The 26,190-nt window shown below is 38.2% G+C and overlaps 1 protein-coding gene across 1 annotated transcript in view; it reads right to left on the bottom strand.

Annotated features, from left to right (window-relative positions):
* The window catches only part of CTNNA3 (catenin alpha 3), a 524,245-nt gene that overhangs the window by 70,433 nt on the left and 427,622 nt on the right, over positions 1-26,190 (bottom strand). The window contains exon 14 of the mRNA XM_075154246.1: positions 7,694-7,786. Within this exon, the coding sequence (XP_075010347.1) occupies positions 7,694-7,786 (93 nt within the window). The remainder of the gene's footprint in view (positions 1-7,693; positions 7,787-26,190) is intronic.

The following is a 26,190-nucleotide window of genomic DNA, read 5'->3' as shown; positions in this document are numbered from 1 at the left end:
AGTAAGAGTTGGGCTACAGAGTCAATAGAATTGAAGCACCTCTTTTTATAATCTAATACGTATTTGCTGATTGGTGGACGGACGCTTATGGTATTTCCTAGCCCCCAGTTTTGAGTTCAAGAACACAGGCCTACATCTGGAAACCACAAGAAAGGTGACATTTTAATGAGGGAACTGTGGCATACAGTATCCTGCTATGTGCCAATAATAATGAGTTTCAGGTGGAATGAGACACATTATCCACTGGAACAAAGGGGCACAGGAAACTACAATTCTGACCTTGATTTTTCTTTCATTTCCCTCATACTGCTTTAAAACTATGTACAGCAACAAAATAAAACAATTGTATACACAGCCTTTTATGCACAGATACGATTTTGTATCAAAATAGACAACATAATGGTAAATGTGAAATAAAGATCTAAATTGAATGACTGCTATTACATGAGTGCAGGTTTATTTTGTCCACTAGGAGAAAATGATTTTTTTCATTACTTCTAAGACAAAATGGTTTTTATTGCAGTAGCAGATAACAGAGTTAAAACTAGGCGAGAGAAATAGTTATATTTTTGATATTTTTCTTTCTTCTCTTACAAAAAACCCAGTATATATATTTTTTTTCTTTAATTTCCTTGAATTAACACTTCAGAAGGCTATTTATCCCTGGTAGCTGGGACTTTCCAACACTGGGGTTATTTGCATTGTCCCATTTGCAACTTGACTTACCATACAAGATTAGTGTTTCTTTTCATTTCAGCCCCTTCCAAGTTGCAGTCAATTCGCTATCACAGATACTGAAATTTTAAGGTCAGAACAAATTGGCCACGTAATGATAAAAACAGAGGACACACAGGGAGTAACTACTTGGTGAAGATTTTGACTCTTCTCTCACTGCTCTATTAGTCACCAATGAGTTCCCAACCCAAAGAACTGGCCTTTTCCCTAACTTTGTCCCTGGCTACAATCTAAGGAATTGACTTTCATATAGACTTATGATTATTCTCTCCAAGTCTTAGACTGACACGCATTTTTTCTTTCCTGATCCCCTAAAACAAATGACTGGCCAGATCCACACCACCAAAATTCTTATCACTTACAAGGGGGAAGGAAGCAAAGGAAAGCCACAAGAAGCACAATACATTCAAGCAATTGTTTGTGTTGACGAAAACTCCTTCTGTCTGAGATAGAGGCGAGCCAGATACCCTTTTCAAATGGAAAAACCTCCCTCTGAAAATTATTTAACACTTCCTGCTTAGTAGGTTGCAGTGTGTCACGTAACTATAGAGAAGAAAGAGGGGAAAACTGTTTTTCTAGAATTTTGTAGATTACAAGGAAAACAAACCTGCCCTCCTAATGGAGAACACGAAAAACTTTTCAGAGCTTTTACAAACAAGGACACAAAATAACCATAAAATATGTGCACATCAGCCGAGCCTATTTTACCATGAAGATGAGCATAAGATAGGCACTTTATAAAGACTATACAGATGTGTTTTGAATGCCAATATAGAAGTCCTTTTCTTGAATATGGCACAGAGTTAAGAGTGATTCTGTTAAAATGAGTAAAATGTATCCACCACCTTTTACAAAACGTCCTACTTTTTCTACTGAGTGAATCACTGTTCAAGTTTGGATAAAGAAGTGAAAGGGAGAATGGTGGATATTCAGCAACTCATGGCAAAGTGAATACAAAGGATGTTCTCTAGAGATGAACTGCGTGGGTGTGTCATACTGACAGTTGGGATAAGCTGAATTTCTTTTGTCAAGTTTACTATCTGCTGTCACCAGTTGTCTTCTTCCAAGAACTATAGCATGCCTTCTGAAGTCCAGCATTCTTTGAACAAGTTCAGAGTGCCTCAGTGTGCTGCCATGTCAGTTCCTGTGTATTTTTAGATACAATATAATTGGATAAAGAGGTAAAGCTATCGGGAGATAGTAACAAAAAACCAAACCGTTTAATGCCATTTTTGCACACGCCTTCGCTAAAAACGTTGACTTAGATGAGGCAATTGTGTCATATTAAATGTAATTTCTCTTTCCCTCAGGATAACAGGCCTATAGATGAAGATGCAACATGTCATGAATCTGGGCTTCACTAGGGTTTCATCACTGGTTCTCATGTCATACTAATAAATAATCTAGGGAAATATGAGTTATATGTAATTGCCACATTGGTGGATGTGATACTGGTTAGAAAACTGGTCACAGAATACTTATCAAGAACACTTGCCAAACCTGAGGGATTTATCAGGCAAAATCCTGAAGGGACCTGCCCTGACTCTGGCATTATTCAGTATTTTCACTAATGGCGTGGATGACAGAACCAAGAATACATATCACACATTTGCAGTGTAAGAGGCCTGGTTTGACATGTAGAGTGCTGGTTTACAATTCAAGGCAATCTTGAGAAACTTGAGAACTGATCTGAAAAAATAACTGGATGTATTTCAGCTGAGACATGTACAAAGTTTTACACCTAAGAAAAATCACCAATACGCACATAGAACTGAGACACAACCAGTTATCAGCGGTTCTGTGGGTGAGGATTTGTAGTTGATCAAAATGTTGTGCTCTTGACAAAAGGGCAAACCTCATACAAAACTCATTCTGAAGTATGCATACAGAAGAAAACAGTGTAAACCTTACACTAGGTACTTGTTGTTGAGACCACAGTTGGCATAATGCATTTAACAATATGAATAGTCTGGACACAAAATTCAAGAAGCCATTAACCAGCTGAAGAGCATCCAGAGGAGAGAAAAACAGAGCCAAAAGACATACAGAAAGCACTATCTTAAAGGATAAATAAAGGGGATTGGAGTCATTTAATCTGGACTTTAGAAAACCGAGCGGACATGGAATAAGGATCTACAAGTACAAAAAAAAAAAAAAGTTATATATACAAAAAGGAAAGCTCAGCTCCTCTGTGTCCATTGCAGATAAGACTAACTAACATGCTTAATTGCAACATGAGGTATAAAGAAAAAACTTTCCAATAAACAATCAATTCCAGTAATAAACTAAATAGAGAGAGCAAAGCCATTGCTCTTATATCTGTATGTGTCAGGAAGAAGTATATTTATTCTACCTTGGGACAAATAGCTGGATTAGCCTACTTCTTGGGGTTCTTTCCAGTCCTACTTTGTAATAGCGTATAATATCATACTGCTACAACCTTGAGTCCTCCATTAACTTCATCTCTTTCCCTTACTGAAATTGGGGTAACTTAAGAATTAGCAAGGAAATCAAATACTTTTTATAGATCATGACTCCTGACAGGGAATCTTTTGCATGTATTAAGTGTCAAAATTACTATTAGTAGAACCTACTCAAAATTACAGTAATTATTTGCATTACACTTGAATTCTTATAATCAGGATTTCAATTAAATTTCCAAAATATTTTAAACTTGGCTTTTTATTAACAAAATAGCTGTTAATGTATGCCATTTATATTAACGTAGGAACTTAGATGTAAAGAATTTGTTACTTGAGTAAGAACAGCTAATCCATTTGATGGCAAATTAACTTCCCTTCTAAGTATTGTTTTATGCAAGTATCAATAGGTGTTCTCAGTGTTTGCTTTTGTATCTATTCTCTCTACTCTTAGACAGTTTGGTAAGACTTTTATATGGCTACCTTTTCAAAGCTAAATATATTTTTAGACATACATTAATGATCACTGTATCTAAGATGTAATACAAATAAAACAATAAAGTCATTCAGCCTGGATATTCTCATTCACAATATAATACACACCGAGTCAACTTTTCATCAGCCCTGAATTGTTGCGCAAATATAGTATGCAACAAATCTGTATAAAAGAAGATTAGAAGATTTTATTCTCAGACGTTTTTGTCTATGTATTCACAAAACAGTCTGCAGAACTCTTGAGAAAAAAATGTGGGTGGGTGGTTGCCTGAAAGCATTTCTGCTCTTGTCATCTGTAAGTGAATTATGTATGAGCTAAAACATTTCACCTCTTCTTCAATATGAACACCTAACCTGTAGCAATAACTTTAAAATTAAGCTAAGCTGTTCTCTTCACTAATTTAGTAACTTTAAACACTTAAATTTCCTCCTATCATCGGAATGTATATCGTCTTCTAGGTCGTAAAATTAACTGGGCAAATACTTACTTGACCTTCCCTTCAACGCAAAATCGTATGATAATAAGCCACCAACTACCTCAGTGGAATTACACTGATCATGATGGCATAAATTTCCTCAAGCAAAATTATTGCGTGATAAGCTTGCAGAGTAACTACACAAATTAGACACAACCACCAGAGGAAGATCTAACTTTCAGCTGAGAAAAACTGCGTTGGTCCTTGGATCCACAAGCAGTACCTGTTTTTAGAGTAGCTAAGGATTTGGTCCTAAGGATCTTCTTCAGGGATATTAAACTGCCCTACAAATAATAATCAATATTGCTATCCAGTTTAATTACTCAGAGATCTCACAGCACATTGCCCAAGTTAACCGGCATCCCACAGAGTGGGATGGTGCTGTAAGTACTATCACATTCATCTTAAGGATATGGAGTTATCTGAGGGAAAAAAATCAATGAAGTAACATTTACAAGATTACCTATATATTTGCAGAGTCAGGAACATAAACACGAGGTCAAAACTCATCCTGTCATTCTCACCCCTAACCTATACTCTATATATAGAGAGAGTGAGATTCTGAGGAAGTTATAATTAATAATATATTACTTTTTTCTACATAAGGAAAATGAGATTTGCTAGGTAAGATGTAGCCTTTGTTACAAGTGGCATATGCACATCACATCTGCTTTTACATGCTGTGATATGTTTTTATGTTGTGATAAAAAGAAAGAAAAAAGGTGCTTTCATACGCACTAAGTCCCCGTTGGAGCAGTGAGCGATGAGACATATGAGGAAAATATGACACTCTTGACAAAGCAAGAGGAATCAAGAGTGCTGTTATGCAGAACTAGTATCAAGACAAGTATGTATAAATAAAATTGAATTACTGTAGTAGAAATGCCCAGGAGAAAGAACTCAAGGAGGAAAAAAAGTTACTCTGCAATCTTGCCACACCACTTCTGGAACACAGTCATTCTTGGTATTACCACTGCACGCAAAAGCCTCGCAATAGCACAGGAAATCTGCTGCAGAGGACAAAACAAAGAACAATCCCTGTCTAAACCTTAAAATCTATCTTCCCTATAGAGATTCTTCATATTGCTAAATAGCTTCAAGGTATAAATCTTCAAGTATCAGTATCAAATAGCAGGCCAAACAAAGAGGCCTTAAATCATTGCTCACGTTTGCTGCAGTAGCAGCAAATACATTTGTTCAAACATTTATTTAAAAAAAAAATGTACGTGAGAGTTTCTGTCAACACGTTGATTTAGGTTAAGAGGGTAGGTATCTAATTTAGTCAAAGCTATAATCTTCTATTAATTTTTGGGTAATGTGCCATTTATGGCCCTGATACCATAATCTGAAAACTAGGAAAACTGCTCCCAAGGAAAGATATAGAATCAGGCTTTAAGTAATGACTGCTATCTAGATCCCCTAAAAAGGAACATTTACAGTAATTGTATTATTTTGGGGAGAAATGGAAGAAAAAATAGAAATGTACATCCTATACTGTTAAAATACTGTTTTTTCAGCTGTATTAACCATAGGTTATCTACAAATAACTGTCCCTTCCAGCTCTCCACCAAATTCACTGACAGTGCATATTATATAATGTGTGTGTAGTACAAGGAAAAGCGTATCCAAGATATCTCTCCAGAGCAATAACCTATGCCTCTGATTCTTGATAGCCAGCTCCCTACTTACAACAGTCCTCAGCATTCACTTCTTGGTTTGTGTGTAGACATCTGGAAGTATGTGTTATTTATGGTTTTCTTTTCAAAGAACATTCGCCTTAAAGAAGTATTCTGGTTTATCTGAGAAGTAGAAGACCATGTGTGAAAATGTGACCTTTTAAAGCTTTAGTGGATCTTACATTAGGATAGCAAACATCTACAAACTACTACTACTGTTTTCCCAGTAAGAGAAAACCTTCAAGTGCGTTCATTATGGGATATTTATGAAAATATGCAAGCACTCCATCTGTACCTGTTCCAAACAAATTCATAGCATCTTATATGGATAACGTTTTGAAGGAAAACCTTGCCTTTCTTAACTACAATAGAAATTTTAGCCTGTAATGTGGGGAAAATGTGCTAACATTTACAAAGAGTAATTTTAATTGAAAAGGGCAGCTAGTGTATTTTAATTGCCAAGTATGTTTATTGAGTAATAAGATTGTATGAGGTGATCTTTCACACAGTTGTTACATTTCTCAAAATGTTTTAAGAATCAATTGACAGTTAATTAACATGTAATTGATATGCACATATGCAACACAAGTGAACAGCGTTCCTTTTGGTAAGCAGTTTTTCATTAGTATTTAGGGTCTTAATAAAGAAAATATTTATGTTTGGTGAATTAAAAAAAAATGTGCTTGCTGAAAAACAAATGTGAATTAAAATGTCATTTTCTTGACCTAATTCTTTTTATATTGAAAAGTTTTGCTTTTTCCCAACTAGTTCTGTCATTTATAATTTCCATTATGGGAATAATGCTAGAATCAACCAAGTGTGAGAGATCTGTTATTGCTCTAGGTTTTGAGCAAACAAGTAATGAAATAGCATTTCTGGCCCCATGGATCTTTCCACTCCAGAAAGCTGTGAATAGAGTACAGTTTTGCTGAAACATTATTTAAAATGGAAACATAAAGAAGATTAATGTTTGCTAAATACATAGATTTTGTACTAAGAAACATTTCGCTATCTCAAAAATGTTTTCAGGCTCTTAAAAATGTTTGAATGTAAACAATAAACAATAACCAGTAATGTAGTGAAGTCCTCAGGTTAAATGATGATACAACAGGAAAACCAGATTCAAAACTTCCAAAAGTACAGAAATTGTCAAATACTGTATGAAGTTTTTCATACTTCCTCGTTAATTCACTAGTTAAGCAATAAACTGTAGAATATGTTCACACATGAACACAGCAGGAAAAGTCCGTAACTCACGCACTGCAGTGGCTAAGATTCCAAATACATCCCTTTCTCTTCTGTGCATGTGAACTTTCTTGTATGAGGAGGTTATTTTTGGTTAGTATGCATTGCAGGCTTCAGTAAGACCCAGATATAAAAAATTCCTTATTAACCTAGCTTCTATTAGACCAAGCCACATTTATGAAACTGTAACCTGTTAGAATTTCATTCAGTATGTGTAAGAATTTTTCTGTCTAATTTACATCAGTCACTGGAACAGGCTCTCCAGGGAAGTAGTCACGGCACCAAGACTGTCAGAGTTCAAGGAGCATCTGGATGACGCTCTTAGTCATATAGTTTAGTTTTAGGTAGTCCTGCAAGGAGCAGGGATTTGGACTTGATGATCCTTATCCTCAGATCCCTTCCAACCTGAGATATTCTATGATTCTACATCTTCACCAAGTATTTACAATTTAATTACACTGTCTTTTTCTCTCTCAGGTCATGTACATTGTTTTATGCCCTTTGCACATTTTCAGAAATCTATTAAGAGTTGAACAAGATTATAATGATTCACTGCATGACTTTAAGTGGCTTCATAGGAACCGTAATACAGTAGTATTTTTCCCCTCATCTAATTGCTTTTTAAATAAACTGGTGTAACACGTACCCTGTCAGTTTTCCCTTCAGTCTGAATACTTGTACGACTACGTGCATCATGGTCTTCTTCAAGGTCAGACACATCTTCTAGCTCCTCAGGTGTCTGGGGAAAAAAATGTAGAAATGGGTTATTCTCTTTTATGATTAGTAACTTTGGTATTAATCTCAAACATATATTATAATTTGGTCCAAGACAACATCTAACAAACAAAAACCAGTCCTGTTCTAGCAGTGCACTGGTTACTAACTAAAATCAAATTGTGTCAGACAGCTCTGAACTAGTTCAGAATAGCCCTGCTTTAATTAAAGCACTGACTTTTAAAGTTCGTACTCAGGGAAGTTATTTTGTATTTAAATATTGTGTTATTGCTGCTAGCAAAGGTGTCTTACAAGAAACCTTTACATGACCAGAACAGATGCCTACATTTTTAGAAGCAAAAGATTTTTCTACTTTTTTAACAAGTTTTTCCTACTACTTCTCTTCACTGTCCAGAAATACTCACATGCCCACTCTCCCATCTCCACGTTAAGACACAGTAGATCTAGTAGGCCCTCGAAAGGGTCTAATATTTTGTCAGTGGGAGTAAGAGGCTTCAGAATCCTGCTGATTTTTGTTGCCACGCTGACATCAAAGAGTGCTCCAAGTCACATATATGCTCTGGCAGGGAAAGAACACCTCTTCCCCAGTTCTGAATGTGTCACTTCTCAATTCTATCAAGCAGCACAAGTTCCTGCACTACAGGAAAAATTAACCGGCCTTAATTTGCTATTTGTGTACATGGCATTATTTCATATGCCACAGTCTGTTCCTCCTAGTCACCTCAACTGCCATTTAAGCAACAGCAGTTTATTATATGAAAATACACATTTGCATGATCATAATTTGCTATCCTTTTCTACTATTGTCATGTTTTCTTAGGGCTATCTGGTTTTTGCCTGTAGGTGGATAGGAAGAAGTAGTTCTTACAGATCTCAATTAATGATATCAAGCCATATTCTCAACAAAGGAAAGTTAATCCCAACAGCATTAGGTAAATACATTTACAAAGCATATAAGCCTTTCACAACCCTTAAACTATTATCCTTCGAACAGTTATTATATATGTTGGGAAAAAAAGTAAATTCTATTTTCAGCCTCCTCTCTTAATATGCTCTCTGAATCCTCCTCTTCTCTCTTCCTCTCCACTGATTTTTTTTACTTTTTTTCCTCCCCCCCCATAAACTCCAAAACGTGAGTGATAAAAGTCTATGACTTTTACTGTGTATACTGTATGTACTGTAACATACCCACAGCTATAAGAATCTGTTTTGGTAACACAGATTTTGGATACTAATTTCTCCAACCATACATGAGCAACTCCATCAAAAAACATTGTTTAACTTATGACAAGAGCAATTTTTTGTATGATCCAGGTCTTCACATTTATTTCCTCCTTCCTGCTTACCAACATATTGTAAAAAAAAAAAAACCTTCATGCAGGAGTTCTAAATTTTATTGTAACTAACTTAGTAAAAAAAGCTAACGAACATGGCTATATAAAGGACACTAAATAAAACATTAAAAGCAAGTTTACTCATATTAACAAAACACTGTGCAATGAAGCACACACAACTTCTGGGATTATAAACTATTTAAAAAATATTGGTTCTGCCAATGCAATAGGGCACTCAAAAAATTTTCCTTTATCAAGTCGATTCACATTTTAAAGAACCAAAAAACATATAGAACCAAACTCAAAACATAACTGGTGACAGATCTTCTACTGAATGATCTACTACCAGCTTGACATCTAGAGTTCCAATTAGAGGGAAATCCTGACGTTCTTAGTATCCCAAAAGCCTGATGTGCCAAGAGAAACATGACAAGAGAAAGAGTATCAGAAAACCCTACAAAAAGACAGGCAAAAAAACCCCTGGTCATTACTTTTACCCGATTTTCAATCACGTCAAATGTAATTTTTTAAATCCAGAATTGCTGTATGTCTCACCATCTTATTTTTACTGTCAAGTTATATATAAACAAGATCTGTGGAGAGGGACACTGTAGGGTTCTGTTATTTTACTTCTGGGTCCATAGCATGGAAATGGCACTACATTAAACTGAATAAATCCACCTGCATATATTCGTATCATTTGCGAAAGCGTCTCTGTGGCCAGAGGGTGGTATATAAACCACTAGACTTCAACGTCAGCCTTGAAACAAGGTTTAAGTAGCACTCCATTACTTCAAGAGCACACAAGTAAATTTCATTCACTGAATAAAATAACAATTTCTATGAGATAACATTGTGAGAAATAAAGAACTCAAAGCTGGTGCACAAGCTGGCAGAAATATAATGCTTGTGGTGAAAAATACACCTAGACTTCCTCAAGAAAACAGACAGGCAATCAATTTTTGGGGCAAAGATGAGCATAATGCTACCACTGGTAAAGCAGGGAAAAGGAACATTTTATTTTCAGGCAAAGACTAACAGTGTGATGAAGTTGCTCAACTTTAGTCCTGGAATTAGATGTAGTAAGAATTCCACGGCAGCCAAAAGCTGTTACCATGCAAAAGTTGTTTGAAAACCTGCAGTGTGGAAGGAAAATCAGATTTTGTTGTGGGTGGATATCCATGAAATAAAAAACTATCACAAACTCACTTTAATTGAAACACTTACAGACACTCTTATTAGAGGACCAATAACAGAAAAGGTATTAGAACGGAGTATCTTCAGCTTCTTAGGATTACACTGACCAGGGCCCTCAGGCAGGTAATAGCCTTGATTCAGTGAGAGGTTTATAGAAAAAAGAAATCACTTTCTTTTTAAAGCTACACAATACTTGGTTACCACATACATACATATATTGCGATCCTTAGGTTTTTCTAAACATTAGTTACAATTTTTTTCCCCCTATGATTCTAAAGTTGGATTCCCAGTAGCAAGGCACCATTCCTTCCTGGGTGAACACATACTTGGGAATGTCTGACAATCCCACATTTCCAATATAGGGTTTTTTTCTTCTATGAAACATGGAATACATGGAATATAAAACATGGAATGTCGTGATAGGGCAGAAGAGTTAATAATTTTGAGACAGTCACATTATTTGTAAGTGAATTTTAGGTCATGTCAGTAAGAGCTTTATACCATCACCATCCCATAACAAAAAGATTATTTTAGGAGGCATTGAGAGAATTTTGTAGAATTGTATCGATACTAGTTTTCTGTAAGGTCCAACTATCTAAATATTACCAGCCTAAATATAGAAACCTTAGGCAGCAAAGAGGACAGGAAAACGACACTAGTTTAAGACATCTCTAAATGACTGTCTCAGGTAAGCTTTCCATAGACGAGAACATCAATCTATTAATCCTATATGGCATTTTCAAAACCGCAAGTTGTAGAACAGAGATCTTTTTCCTGGCACAGGGATTCACTCTCCAATTCTTTACTCATATGCAGAACACTGGATCAGAGTCTAAGTGCAAGCGGGCTCATCTCTGAGCCCCTCTCGGCCCAAATGTTGTGAGAAAACTTTTTTTCCAAAAGAGTGCACTCCCACTGAGTTCTTCCTAAGTCATTTCCTCCAAAGTCCAGATCTGCCAGGTTTTGAACTATTGGTACTACAGAATCCAGAAGAAAAACCTATCCAGTTATTAAAGACTAAGGACAAAGTTTCAAGCAGAAAGAAGCTCTTGATTTATCAAACCTTAAATCACAAACCATAAACCATAGTCATTTGCAGATACAAAGCATCAAAAATCGGGGAAAAAACCCTTCCCTAATACTCAATTGTTTTCTCTCCTTGGAAGCTGTTTTATGTAATTGAATGCAAGATCTGCAGTTTTTCATATTGCTTTCATGATCCACTATTTATTAAATACCCAACACACACATGTATCTGCTTATATGAATATTCCATGTGTGAACACATGGATATTCCATATGGGGAAAACCGAACATAATGCAACTCTGTGATGGTTTTGAATTCTACGCTCACTTTGAATGCTACAGTAAGAAAATGTTATTGCATGTTTGAACTGGTATGGACTACCAGGGCTTCTAACACAAAATAGGGTGCTTCCATAAACAGAAATTTTGCATAGGAAGAACAGCAGAGCTTGAGGACTGGAATAGGAAGAATGGAAGGAATTTGAAAATGTTGTTTAAGATTGAGTATTTAGGGCTCTCACATAAACTGTACATAGCCTCTGACATAAACTGGAGTCTCAGCAACTGCAAGTGACAGAAGAGGAAGAGGGTTGGGTATATGTAGTCAGTGACAGAATGAATACAAGACACAAATGGCAAATTCACTATTAAGACATACAAAGTATGGAATTTCCAGTAAATGTAAGGAAGAATGTTGAGGTAAAACGAAGTCCTGTGCAAGACTCCGGCCAGCAACAACCTACAAACTCTTGCGTGAAGCACAGTAGTAAAGAGAGTTTGGAAATAAATTTAAACAGGAAAATTTAGAAAAAGCTTTCCAGCAGTCGCAGGAGCAGAGCTCTTGAATAGTGTCCCCTCGGGGTGCTGGAGGAGGAGAGAAATCAATTGTACACTGCAGCCAGAGCAGCCTACGAACAAGGTGATGTAACAGCTGGCCGAAAGAGCGGAGGCGTGAGTCGGGAGGGGACGCCTGCCCCAGCCTCCTGGCCCACGGTTCTAAGAGAGATTTCTGTCACTTGTGAAAAGCCTTTGCTGATCCCGACAAAAATGCATTCAAATACGGCCCTACACATTTAAGACTATAATTACATTACTGTTGCTAACATGTTACACAAGTACTGTGTATTCCTTTCCACATTTCAATGCTTGTAATAAATCTGCATTCTCGATGGTTTTGCTACTGAAGACTCAGGCTCAGGACTCGAAATCATATGTATAGCCAAGTCTAGTATTGATGAATTTTACACCTTCCTGGTACTCAACTTCAAGCTGCAATAGCAAGTCATTACTACTGCACATGGGTGATTTCAGGCTATGAATTACTTTTTCACCTATGAAACGAAAAACACTGATGACAAACCTTTTAATTTGCTTTTCTACTAGGATTTTAAAGAGAATAATTAATAAAACCAAGGCCTGGCCTTAGTCTTTAGATTTCTGCCAGTCTTTCCAAACTGGGTGCAAATGTGCTCTTTGGCTTATTTGCTTTTTAATCCAAGCTTTGTAGAACTATGTGTTTGACTAGGTTTCACAGCATTTTCTCCAACACGGAGTTTTTTATGCAAACCCTCCTCAAAAGTAATTATCCAAACAACTTTATCTAGATCATTCATTTTTAAAGGTCACATACACCCATGAAACCATCAATCCTGCAAATAAAGGGTCTCAGCAGTTAAAAAGTAATGCAGAGTCAAGTCTAAAATCTCAAAATATACAATGTAAATGGACAAAGAGGCATTATGATATGAACGAAGGAAGCTATCTCCTCTTATCGAACATTCACTTAAATGCTGACCTTTAAACTGTCATTATATGCTCTTATGCTTTATCTTATCTTGGTTTCAACACCCCCTATCAGTCACTCTTTTTCCCAAACGAATACCAAAATGCAGTGCAGACTAACACCTTAACAGGAGCTAAGTTGATGAGCGATGTCTCTATTATACCACCACAAATGCAGAGTTATTTGTGGTATGTAAATACCACAGCAGCAACAGAAATGCTTGCATGCACTCTAGGAGGATCAGAATTTGTCTATTATGTTCTTCACTGAGAACAGAATGGGTTTAAAGAGATTACTTATTCCATTCTGGACATTTGACTAATGCCCATATTTTGAAAATTTCATCATGTCAAGCAGCATGTCATTCAGTGTAACAAACTATGGTAAGTGTGTCACAAATGGGCCCTCTGCAAATATTTAGCTAGTGTCTCATATATTTTTGTGTATCAGTCACAATACCACCGTCATCACACACTTAATTCTGCCAAATGACAGGCTGCCAGAGAAAGAGTTTTGATGCACTAGAGGGAGAACAAGAGATTGCAAGCATTATTTATTTTTCCTGACTAATTTAGTAAGAACCTTATATAACTGTTGCTACCTATTAACTAAAAGCACTTTTCAGGTTTTTGCTAAAAGCGATTATTTTGAGTGTTATTTTGAAAACAATAAAAATCCACATTATATAGGGCAAATTAAAATCCTGCGTTCTTAATCTGTCAATATTGTGACATCTCAATGCTATAGCAAATACCATCCCCCCCATTTATCATTAAAAATGATCATACATCTATTCTTGAAATCTGTTCTTGGCACTTCCCTTAAAATGACATCTTTTGCATACCACATTATTTGGGTTATTATGAATATAAAGCTAACAAATGATTAATTAAACCAGAGATCAGAACTCTGTCTTTGATAGCAGTACAGTCACCAACTGCTGGCAAGGAATTTGTCATCAAATAATAGTAAAATCATTATCCTGCCGTAGCCTGTACACATTACAGATAGTTTGTTTTCAAATGTAGGTGATGAACAGTTCTTGTTACTAAGAGAAAATTGTGCAGAAGATTTTTTTATATATTTAAGCTGTAATTTCAGGTAAGATTAGCGGTGAGAACATAAAACTTTGTTAAAGACCAAACAGTTTAATTAATGATGAGAATAAATGATGGCCTTCAACACTGGAAGATGAAAGTATTTTCAATAAACAAAGATTATGTTATATGGTAAAGAGTTGAGGTTTCAAAAATAATAAATACCATGAACTCATAGCATGGGGCAAAAGTTACCTTATTACTACTGGATGCCATGTTCGCTCGTTTAACAATAAGCCAACTTATGACATTCTGCTCCAGGAGATTAAGACAAAAAAGTTAAGATTAATCACTATTAGAAACAGCTAGACAGATCAATAGCCTGACTTCATGTGACAATTCCTGAGTTTTCAGGTCTCACTGAGCATACATTAGGATAACAGTCTTCCCAATAAATGGCCTGGGAGATAGGAAGGATGTGAGCAGAGGAGTGTAAGTGAAAAGTTTAAAGTGAAATTTTTTACAAATACCTTCTGAAAATCCTTTTAAAGTAAAAACTGTGAAGTAGTCTCAGCTCAGTAAGTTGGCACAGAGACTTTTAGCATTTTCTATTCCAAGTAACACCTCTTTTGCTGGCAACCGGTATTTCAGCCCTGTTTTCATTCCTTCCTTTCTTGAAGTTTGGTTGTACCTCTTGAAGCACTGATGGTACTTTGCAGGTATACCACTTGCATAATGCCTAGAACAAGTCGAAGAGAATTTTTCTCCTGAAAACACTGACCTAGTTATGCTGTTGTAAAAGCACTGAACACATATTTAAATCTAAAAAGCTGGGGGAAACTTGAAAGTTGCCTAAAAATCACAATTAGTAATGGTATTGTAACCATAAGGATCAAAACATAGAGGAAGATAAGATTTATAGATGAGGTTAACAGTTTTTATGAAACAAAACAGTGTGATCAGAAAAGAAGCTAAGATGTCAGAAGTACAAATTCTTCATCAGGTACCTGAGGACTCACTTGGGAACCTGAAAGCTTGTTTACTTTTTTCCAGTTATTTCATTTCAAGGAAGCACTTTTTTGGTATGTCATTTTTAAAAAGAATTTAAAATCCCGAATAACGACGACAGAAAACATGATCAAACATAGCTATTACAATCATACACCTCTGTTGTAACCAAAGTCCTCTTCTTCACTCCATGAAAACCATGACAACTGATACACAGCTCCACGCAAAGTGTATCCTTTGCTTATGCTTATTAAGTAGGAAACTTCACCACATGGCTTAATAGCTTCCATTTTAAACTGAGAAAATTAATAATTAACAAGAACAGAATAGTAGTTTTTAATAGTGATTTGTTGTTCTGCTGATCTAAAATGTATTCCCTGTTTCCTCTGCTGGGTTGACATACATTTGCTCCATCTAGTGGCAAGCTAATTAAGACATTTCATTTACAATGGAAATACTTAAGTTGTTTGTAAACAAATAGTGAAAAGCCAATTGAGCTACTGTTCTCACTTTTGCCAGTAATCTTTATAAAGTAAAGTGTATATGGCCTACCAATTTTATAGTTGTGTTTAAAATAGAAGACTTTATTTCTAAACATTATTCCAACATTTAAAAATGAAAAGAGAATATAACTTGTTTCTCTATCACATCTGTACGTGTTAAAAGTAGCCTAAAACATCATTACTGTTAGGACTGGCTAACTCCAAAGGCAACCAAACAGATGCTTTGCATTTTGACTCTTCAAAAATTCATGATGGTTCCCATTTTCAAAAAAGGACAGAAGAACAAATTGGGAAAGTACAGGTTGCCCAGCCTCTCTTCAGTCCCTGGGAAAATCATGGACTACTCTTGGAACACGCTTCCAGGCACATGAAGGACATAGTGGTGATTATCAATAGTCAGCGTGGATCTCCCATGGGTAAATCATGCCTCATCAACAAGACAAGCTGGGGCTGCCTGCCTGGGGATCAGATCAGCTGAAAAGGACCTGGGGGTCTCAGCACACAGCAAGCCAGGCCTGAGCCAGCAGTGTGCCCTGGCAGCAAGGAACGGCAACAGCATCCCGGGCTATATCATAGAATCATAGAATCATTAAGGTTGGAAAAGACCTCTAAGATCATCGTGTCCAACCGTCAACCCAACACACTATGCCCACTACACCATGTCCCTAAGGGCCTCATCTACACCTCTTTTAAATACTTCCAGGGTCGGTGACTCCACCCCTTCCCTGGGCAGCCTGTTCCAAGGCCTGACCACTCTTTCAGTAAAGAAATTTCTCCTGATGTCCAATCTAAACCTTCCCAGGCGCAACTTCAGGCCATTTCCTCTCGTCCTATCGCTTGTTACTTGGCAGAAGAGACCAACACCCACCTCGCTACAACCTCCTTTCAGGTAGTTGTAGAGCGCGATGAGGTCTCCCCTCGGCCTCCTCTTCTCCAGGCTAAACAAGCCCAGTTCCCTCAGCCGCTCCTCATAAGGCTTGTGCTCCAGGCCCTTCACCAGCTTCGTTGCCCTTCTCTGGACACGCTCCAGCACCTCCATGTCCTTCTTGGAGTGAGGGGCCCAAAACTGAACACAGTATTCGAGGTGCGGCCTCACCAGTGCCGAGTACAGGGGCACGATCACCTCCCTACTCCTGCTGGCCGCACTATTCCTAATACAGGCCAGGATGCCGTTGGCCTTCTTGGCCACCTGGGCACACTGCCGGCTCATGTTCAGCCGGCTGTCAACCAGCGCCCCCAGGTCCTTTTCCTCCGGGCAGCTTTCCAGCCACTCTTCCCCAAGCCTGTAGCGTTGCATGGGGTTGTTGTGACCCAAGTGCAGGACCCGGCACTTGGCCTTGTTGAACCTCATACAGTTGGCCTCAGCCCATCGATCCAGCCTGTCCAGGTCCCTCTGCAGAGCCTTCCTACCCTCCAGCAGATCAACACTCCCGCCCAACTTGGTGTCGTCTGCAAACTTACTGAGGGAGCACTCGATCCCCTCGTCTAGATTATTGATAAAGAGATTGAACAAGACCGGCCCCAGTACTGAGCCCTGGGGAACACCGCTCGTGACCGGCCGCCAACTGGATTTAACTCCGTTGACCACAACTCTCTGGGCTCGGCCGTCCAGCCAGTTTTTTACCCAGCAGAGCGAGCACATTGAGAGAACTGACTATCCGCCTTTACTTGACTCTTATTGGCACCCAGAATGCTCCATCCAGTTTTGGCCCCCACCCAATACACAGAAGACACTTGATTAACTGCAGCGAGGTCAGCAGAGGACCATCAAGACAGTTGCTGGCTGGAACACTTGTCTTACAACGAGAGGCTGAGCAAACTGCGCTTGTTCTGCCTAGAGACGAGGTGGCTTCAGGGCATCTAACAGCAGCCCGCCAAAACCTTTGAGGAGATCATCAAGAAGATGGAGCTAGACTCCACACAGTGGTGCATGGTGGGAGGATGAAAGGTAATAGGCTTTAAGTTGGAACAAGAGAGGTTCAGTCTGGCCACAAGGAAAAGCTTTTTCCCCATGAGGACAGCCCAGCAGTGAAGTAGGCTGCCCTAAGAGGTTGTGTAGGCTCCATCCTGAGAGGTTTCGAAGACACACTGAGGGGTCCCATGGAAGGCAGGAAAACCCCCAAAGCAGAGGGGATGATTACAATGAAGACCCACTTAGCTAGATCCAGTCACAGGTTCCAGGTACTTTCCACAAAAGCCTTTGTTTTCCTTCCTCATCTTTGATGCTTGTTTGCTTTTTTGTGGGTTTTTTTTTAATGTTTAGTTTGTATTTTAATCTCACCTAATGGTGAACTTTCCACAATGCTTCTTCCTTGTGATAGGTAGTAGTGAGGTGTGGTAAGATAAATCCACTTCTATGAACAAGAGATTTGAAATTATGCTTTGAAAACATGTGATACAGCCTGCCTTCCTGCAGAAACTCCCTTTCCTCCCTAGAAGACTCCATTTTTGTGGAGAAGGAGAGTATATCCCAAAGTCTCATTCCCAAAGCCAAAACAAAAAAATTGTTTCAAGGCAGACTGTCCTATGAAATGCAGAAAGAAAACGGAAACTGCTTTTGGAAAACATCAATATGTTAAAGGTAAAAAAGGTGCAATGAATATCTCAAAGTTTGACTGTCTTAAAGAGACATTTCAGTGCTCAGAAAGGACAAAAAACAAGAGACAAAACAGACCACTCAGAATTCCACAGGAAATGTACGTTTATCAGACGAATAAAGCCTGAGCAATAGCAGCCCCTGCATCAAAGATTTTTCTCTAACATGCCAAATCCATCTGTTTCTGTTAAATGAATTACGCTAAATGATCACACTAGAAAAAAAAAAATTACCTTGGATAGATGAATATGGCAAATATGGCAAAAGATTGCCAAGGATAAATACATTTCTCAAACTGGAGTAAATGAAATTATTATCTACAACCTCAAGATTTGCTCAAGTCTTTTCAGTCTCAACTGACCCTCTCTACTATCTAACCTGCAAGTAAAACATATAATCTTAAGAAAAGGTACACAGAATAAGGCTGTCAATCAAAAACTTGTGCATAATTGTAAAAATACAGAATCTAATGCATAGCCCATTTCTGAATGCACAGGTACCACTACCATTATCCTTCCCACACTATGACTTATTGCTGAAATGTAAACTTCTCAGTTTCACTAGATGTTCCTCCCAGACACTAAGACAGTGAAAATAAAACCCCACTAGCCGTGAATCCTATATCCATTATTTTCATTCCTGCTTTTAATTATCAAGAGGCTTCTGATGCCCAGAACATGCATCCACCCACATTTAGTCATTCAGTAACCAATAACTGTTCAACTGAGTGATCAGTGCCAGTTGATGTGGAACTAAATAACCCATTAAGCACATCATTGTGCAAACCAGCCTTCATGTCACAAATCAGTAATTTGATTCTGCTTTAAGATGCTGATAGTCTTTATTACTAAGTAGGCTCTCTAACTGAGGTGGAATTACACACACACACACCCCAACCACCCCTTAAAAAACACTGTTTCAGGTCTTGTCTCTGAACAAATTATTTATTACATGATTTTGTTGTAATTTTTATAGGTGCTAAAAATAATCATACAACAGCTTTTTAGTTATATGTACACTGCCTGTTATCACTAATCCATTCAACAGTCCATGGAAAATTCTTGGGTTTGTATGTGAAATGATTTCTTTAATTTGGAAAGGTTTCATGACAAAGTTACATGAAACAAGGCAGCAAGAAATATTGCTCTCTAACACACCAAATGAGAAATTTATTCAGATCAATATTTTCCCTTTGCATATTTTTTCACAATATGCATCTTTGACAGCCTCTGCTGGCCAGTGAAATGGAAGAGGAGATATTCACCATAACTTTGGCATTTACAAATACAGACTGCCATAGATTAAAAATGACACAGACAAACACAAGATCCTTAATATCTATGAAAATTTAACAAAATCTTACTTATGAAATTTAGTTTTCCTAACGTCTAAGCTGAATCTTCCCCCATGTAGTCAGAGCTTATTCTCTTTGTATCCATTATGAACAGATTTTCTCCTTTCTTGCGCAACATTTTATATAATCGAAAATGGCTATCATATCTTTCCCTTCTCTCTCCCCTTCTGTTGCTCTTTTCACTAGGCTAATTAAGACTAACCCATTCGACATTTTTCTCACAGGTCACATTTTCTAATACTCTGATTATTCTAGCTGCAACAAAGCAGAGAGCATTTGCTTAAACAACTAGGGAATTTTGGAGGTGCTCACTGCTCAGCTTGGGACCATAAAACCCCACTTCCCTTATTTTTAACTAAGGCACATAAAAAGCAGAATAACTGCAGCCAATTTTAACTCAATATAATCTTGCTTGGTTGCATGGGGTGAAATTGGTCTTTCAGAGATCTCCAGTATTATCTGATGTGAACAGGAAGAACTAATGAATCTAAATATGAATTAACCATAACAAGCCTATATTCAATCAGTAACCGGAGCTGATCAGCAATATTTTTATCCCACGGCAATGGATTTAAAAAAGAAAAAAAAAAAGAATCTTTCTTACTACAACAGAACGGAATACAGAGACTTTTTCCATTAAAAGGAAAAAACGCCTTTGATAAGTACTTGTTAGAAAAATATTAATGAAATTCATTTGGTTTATCATTGGTGCTGCCTATCCATATTTTTAAGTTTTTGTAGAAACTGCTCAGTGAAGTATTAGAACTAGATCTGGTTTCAGATCTCCTGAAAAAGTTTAATTTTGGCAACAAGAACAAACTTCCCTGATAAACTAACGCAGCTTTGGGCATTATAGAATGTAGTTGATGCGATGGCCAAAGTATCTCAATAGAGGAAGGGTTTGTAAGGCACACAAATTCCAACTTGTACACATGTGCATAATTGCACCAACTTCACTGAGATCTTTCATTCTAAATTACTGGTCCCCAAAAGCTGTGATGCAAATAGGGCCCTGGTGAGTACGTTCTCCTGTCTCCACAAACCAGAGCTGTGGGACAGCAAGGATGACGCTATACTCCTTTCGTGCATAAACTAAGCACTTCAAAGTCTATGTCTCCGACATGAATAGTAGTTTGTTCATTTATATTAATCTGCAATTTACAAAATGTAAGGCAGCAGAACAACAGAGGTCTGTCCTGTGAACTGGGTGAACCTGTATTTTAAATTAAACAGTATACAATATGAAGCAGAGCTTATGCTTCTATGAAATGGCAAAAGCCATACTGAGCAGCCTCTTCATCAGTGCTCATCTTTGTTCAGAGAGAACAGTGCTCATCTTTATACAGAGAGAATATACAATGTGCTTTAATGACACTTGCTGCTAAAAGAAAGGAAAGCTTGAAAGGAAACAAGCTGATTAACAGCAAACATGGATTTATCAAGAATAAATCATGGCAAAACAATCAAACTTACTTCTTTGATGGGATAATGCCCCTTTATGGAAAGCAAAGCAGAAGTTTTTACACGCTTCCACATGATCTCCTTTTAAGTAAGCTAGAGAAATAGGTTCTAGATGAACCTATGATAGTGTTTGTACATAACTGGTTAAAAAAATATACTCCAAAATAGTTACGAAAATTTGTCTATCAAAATGACAGGATTTATCAAGTAGAATTCAACAGGCATCTGCACTAAGCCCAGTATTTTCATAAAAACTTTGTACAATGGAATACAATGGGGTTACTAAATCTGTAGGTGATACCGAATTCTTGAGAGAGACTGTGATTATAAAGCCAGTGTTAAAATGTAACATAATCGTGACAAACGGACTGAGAAAGAAAGGAAGATAGCACAGTAGGAACAAATGCAAAGTACTGAATTTAGGCAGGAAAAATCAACTGTACAAATAAGAGATGGGAACTAAGTGGCTAAGCAGGAGCTCTACAGCATTAAGAAATTAGTGTATCACAGGCTAAATAGGAAGCAGCAATGTCACGTTCTTGAAAATAAAGGCAACAAGACTGTTAAAAGTACCTGTAGGAGCACAGTCAGCAAGCCACATGAAATAAGCCTTCTAATCAACTGAGAGTTGATGCCTCCAGTGGAAGTACTCTATCTAGTGTTGGGCACTGCACTTCCAAAAGGAGGTAAACCAGCTGAAGAAAAGGATTGCAACAAGCATGAGCATGATACGAACAGAAACACTCTTCAAAGAGCATTTCAAAGTATACAAGAAACAAGAAGAAGGAAGAGAGAGCCTGTTCTCCACATCCTTGATGGACCAGACAAGAAGTGTCTTAAGCTGCCATAAAGAGACATGTGGGGTGGATTTTAGGAAGAACTTTCTAAAGGCAATGAAGGAGTGGAATAGGTTGCTTGAAGACACAGGGGAGTTTCCAGTTGTGGATGTTTCTAAGAACAGGTCAGAGAAATGAACAGTGGGAATTATTTGATGTTAATCCTGCTCTGCACAGGAAACAGTACTGATAGAGTACCACTGTGCTTGAACTACTGAACTGTAACTGGACATGAAGGAAACAGAAGCAAATATTATACAAGATTCAAGTTTGTAAACATTGCTACCAAACAATTTTTTTAAAAGCAAAGGTACCTTGTTATGCACAGATTAAACTATGGAATACCTGCTCTTAGAGTACAAGTAAGGTCTTCACAAGAATGATAAATTTAAATAGAAATTGATATATAAAGAAATGACACTTTAATTCTAATTAGATATTGTAAATCCTGAGAAATAGATGAAAAAACATCCAACAGTCATTGCTCTATTTCTTCATTAATGCAGTACACTACTGTTAATTTTTTGTAGGAGTTATTACCTCTTGGAAGTTTAGAATGGGACTTGCAATACTTGATGTAATGTAAAAAACAGACTTACACAATTGAATAGATTTTGCACATAATTGGTCATAGATCCTTGATTCATACAGGAAAATCACTTTTGAAAACAGTGATCACATAAATGATACTCTAATTCATTTATATAAATTTATTTGCCTTAATTTATATGTTGATCAGACACCCAGTAAACTATTCAGAACCATTTCAATCATCCAAACTCTAAATTCTTCTCTCACCCTAAATAAAAACCATAATCTACTCATTGATTTGGTTTAAACTTTTGTTTTCTTTTATGGAAATACTAACGTATTAGTATGCATATATATGCAGGCAGTATGGGTATTAAGGTGTACTTACTTAATGCAGTGCAAGAAGATTTACTATTGTTAATTACTGAGATACCATGAAAAAACACCCCTGCTTGCTAAATACACACTAAGGATCATACAATGACACATTATTCAGCTATAGTGCACTAAGTTGCAGAGAACCTCAACAGTGCTATTTGCTAACTTTTAAGTGCTTGTTTCTAAAACATTCGCAGATTTTTAGTGTAATCTTTTAATATAGATAGAGGCAACATAAGAAACAGAGAGGGGAATGAAATAAGGTGCAAACATCCGGAGGAGTCTGAGAGACTTTAAAATTTAAGATTTAGAAGAGAAGAGGGATGAAGCTTACTTTCACAAATAAGGGGCCCAATTCCAAATTGGGGGGAAAGGGGTAAAAGACAACTTCAAAAAGATAAAAGACAGGAAATAACTAGTCATGAATGCTCAATAAACTGTGCCATAACTCGGGACCACATGAAGACTGGATATAGGCTGAGTGAGATGGGTAAACGACGTCTGTTGCTCACAATGGTGGAATGGCCTTATCTATTTCCCCTTTCTAATATTTTAGCGACAAACTCCTATTTCTCTGTCATACAAAGTAGTAAGAGTCAGACCTTCAAGCAGAGTACTTGCCACAGTTTCCTAATTTTCACATAGCTGCTAAATTTCTATAAGCAGTAGATGTGGCCCATAACATCTACATAGATCAGTTCACAACGGCCCACTGTTCAGTGGTGTGCTCTGCCAGAGGTTAAAAATACATTAAATTCCCTTGAGATTTCAATTTGCTTTCACAGTATTTTCAGTAAAATACATTTTTTTTCCAAATAATTAGTTGGTAATTATTCTATGTAAAAAAATACCACCTAATGGCTTCCTTGGTATATATTTTGCTCAGATTTTTTGGAGCATATGTAACAGAATAGAATAGACTATTTCAGTTGGAAGGGACCTAAACAATCATCTAGTCCAACTGCCTGACCACCTCAGGGCTGACCAAAAGTTAAAGTATGTTATTTAGGGCATTATCCAAGTGCCTCTTAAACCCTGACAGGCTTGGGGCATCGACCACCTCTCTAGGAAGCCTGTTCCAGTGTTTAACCACTCTCCACCTTTATCCACCACTGGTAAAGAAATGCTTCCTAAGGTCCAGTCTAAACCTCCCCTGGTGCAGCTCTGAACCATTCCCACATGTCCTGTCACTGGACCCCAGGGAGAAGAGACCAGCACCTCCCTCTCCACTTCCCCTCGTCAGGAAGCTGCAGAGAGCAATGAGGTCGCCCCTCAGCCTCCTCTTCTCCAAAGTACACAAGGCCAGAGTCCTTAGCTGCTCTTCATAGGATGTTCCTTCCAGCCCTTTCACCAGCTTTGCTGCCCTCCTCTGGACGCATTCAAAGACCTTCACATCCTTCTTAAAAGGTGGGGCCCAGAACCGCACACAGTACTCCAGGTGAGGCTGCACCAACACTGAATACACCAGGATAATCACCTCTCTTGACTGGCTGGTTATGCTGTGTTTGATGCACCCCAGGGATGTGGCTGCCAGGGCACACTGCTGACTCCTATTGAGTCTGCTGTCGACCAGCACCCCCAGATCCCGTTCTACAGTGCTGCTCTCCAGTCACTCCTCTCCCAGTTCAGACTTGCGCCCCGCGTTACTCCATCCTAGGTGCACAATCCAGCATTTCGACTTGTTAAATTTCATCCCATTAATCATAGCCCAATGCTCCAATCTATCTAGATCCCCCTGCAAGGCCTCTTGTCCCTCAAGAGAGTCAACAGCACCTCCCAGTCTGGTAGCATCATCAAACTTGCTAACGGTGCATTCAACTCCTGCATCCAGATCGTTGATAAATATATTGAAAAGAACTGGCCCTAAAATTGAGCCCTGAGGAACACTGCTGGTGACCAGTCGCCAGCCAGATATAGCCCCATTCGCTGCAACCCTCTGAGCCCTGCTGTTCAGCCAGTTCTTCACCCAGCACACCGTGAACCCGCTCATCCCACAGTCGGACAACTTGTCCAGAAGGATGCTGTGAGGGACAGTATCAGAAGCCTTACTAAAATCCAGAAAAACTACATCCACCGCCTCCTCTCCATCCACTACGCGGGTGACCTTATCATAGAACAGGACTTTCCCTTTGTGAACCCAAAGGCTGACTGTGCCTGATGATTGCATTATTCTTTAAATGCCTTTCAATAGTATGCAGTATAATCTTCTCCATAATTTTTCCAGGAACTGAGGTTAGACTAACAGGTCTGTAGTTCCCTGGGTCTTCCCTCATGCCCTTTCTGTAGATAGGAATAACACTCGCTAGCTTCCAGTCAGAAGGGACCTCCCCAGACTCCCAAGACCTTTGGCAGATGATCGAGAGGGGTCCTGCTGTAATATCTGCTAGCTCCTTCAGTACTCTGGGATGAAGCCCATTAGGCCCCATAGACTTGTGAATATTCAACTGATACTGCTGGTCCCTTACAATTTCAGTGTTCACAAATGGAAAGTCACTGTTTCCACACTCATGGTTCTCCAAGTCAGGGGACCGGGCAGCCCAAGGTCTATCAGTATTATTAAACGTTTAACATGCTTTTAAAGTAAGTTTGCTTAGATCCTTTATAACTTCATGATAAGCACAGCAGGTACAGGCTCAGAAAAAGGTCACAGACAATTTTCCCCCACTGAGAAAGGTGAATCCCAGCAGGCCTGGTGTCGCACAGACCATCCCATGATCAACGCTGTCAATCAGGGAAATAAATTGAGAAAACCCACACCACCGTGGGTGCTCCAGGTATCTTATCACAACAAATTGGTGATTTCTTTTCTATCAACCATTTTATTTGCAGTGGGTTTGTTGGTTATGGTTGGGTTTGTGGTTTTGGGGTTGGTTTTTTGTTGGTTGGTTTCTAGAATAAGCAATCATGGTTCAGTTTTTGAAAGACAAGGATAAACGTTCCTTTTTTGTAAGAAAGTCCCATGCCTTTAATCTTTGAAGCCTTTAGCAAGGTTACCTGGCCCAGGAGAGAATGGAAACTGCTAATCATGAGGATGACAGTATTTTCACTAAAATGCCAACTGTTTTAAATCGCATTCCCAGCCAGTACTGTGGCTGTTGCGGATTCTGTCCTGGTTTGTTCAGCACTTCCCTTATCATGTATGGGAAGGCATGGCAGAGTGGTGAATTTACCTCTGGAGGTGAGATTGAGGTGGACTAAAATCATGTTTTATTTTTGTCTAGCTCTAATGACTTCCCTGGTGTGTAGAAACTACTAAGTACGTAGACTGAGGCAGGGCATGTGAACATGGGTTTCTGGGCCTTAAACTCTGTATTTAAACATCCATCTTCTGATCTACATCCATACACCAAGGTGTGTCTGTCCC

This window comes from Calonectris borealis, chromosome 7, assembly GCF_964195595.1.
Source record: "Calonectris borealis chromosome 7, bCalBor7.hap1.2, whole genome shotgun sequence".
NCBI classification, from domain to species: domain Eukaryota; kingdom Metazoa; phylum Chordata; class Aves; order Procellariiformes; family Procellariidae; genus Calonectris; species Calonectris borealis.
Note: the sequence above shows the minus strand (reverse complement) of the source record. Positions and strands in the feature narration are given on the sequence as shown.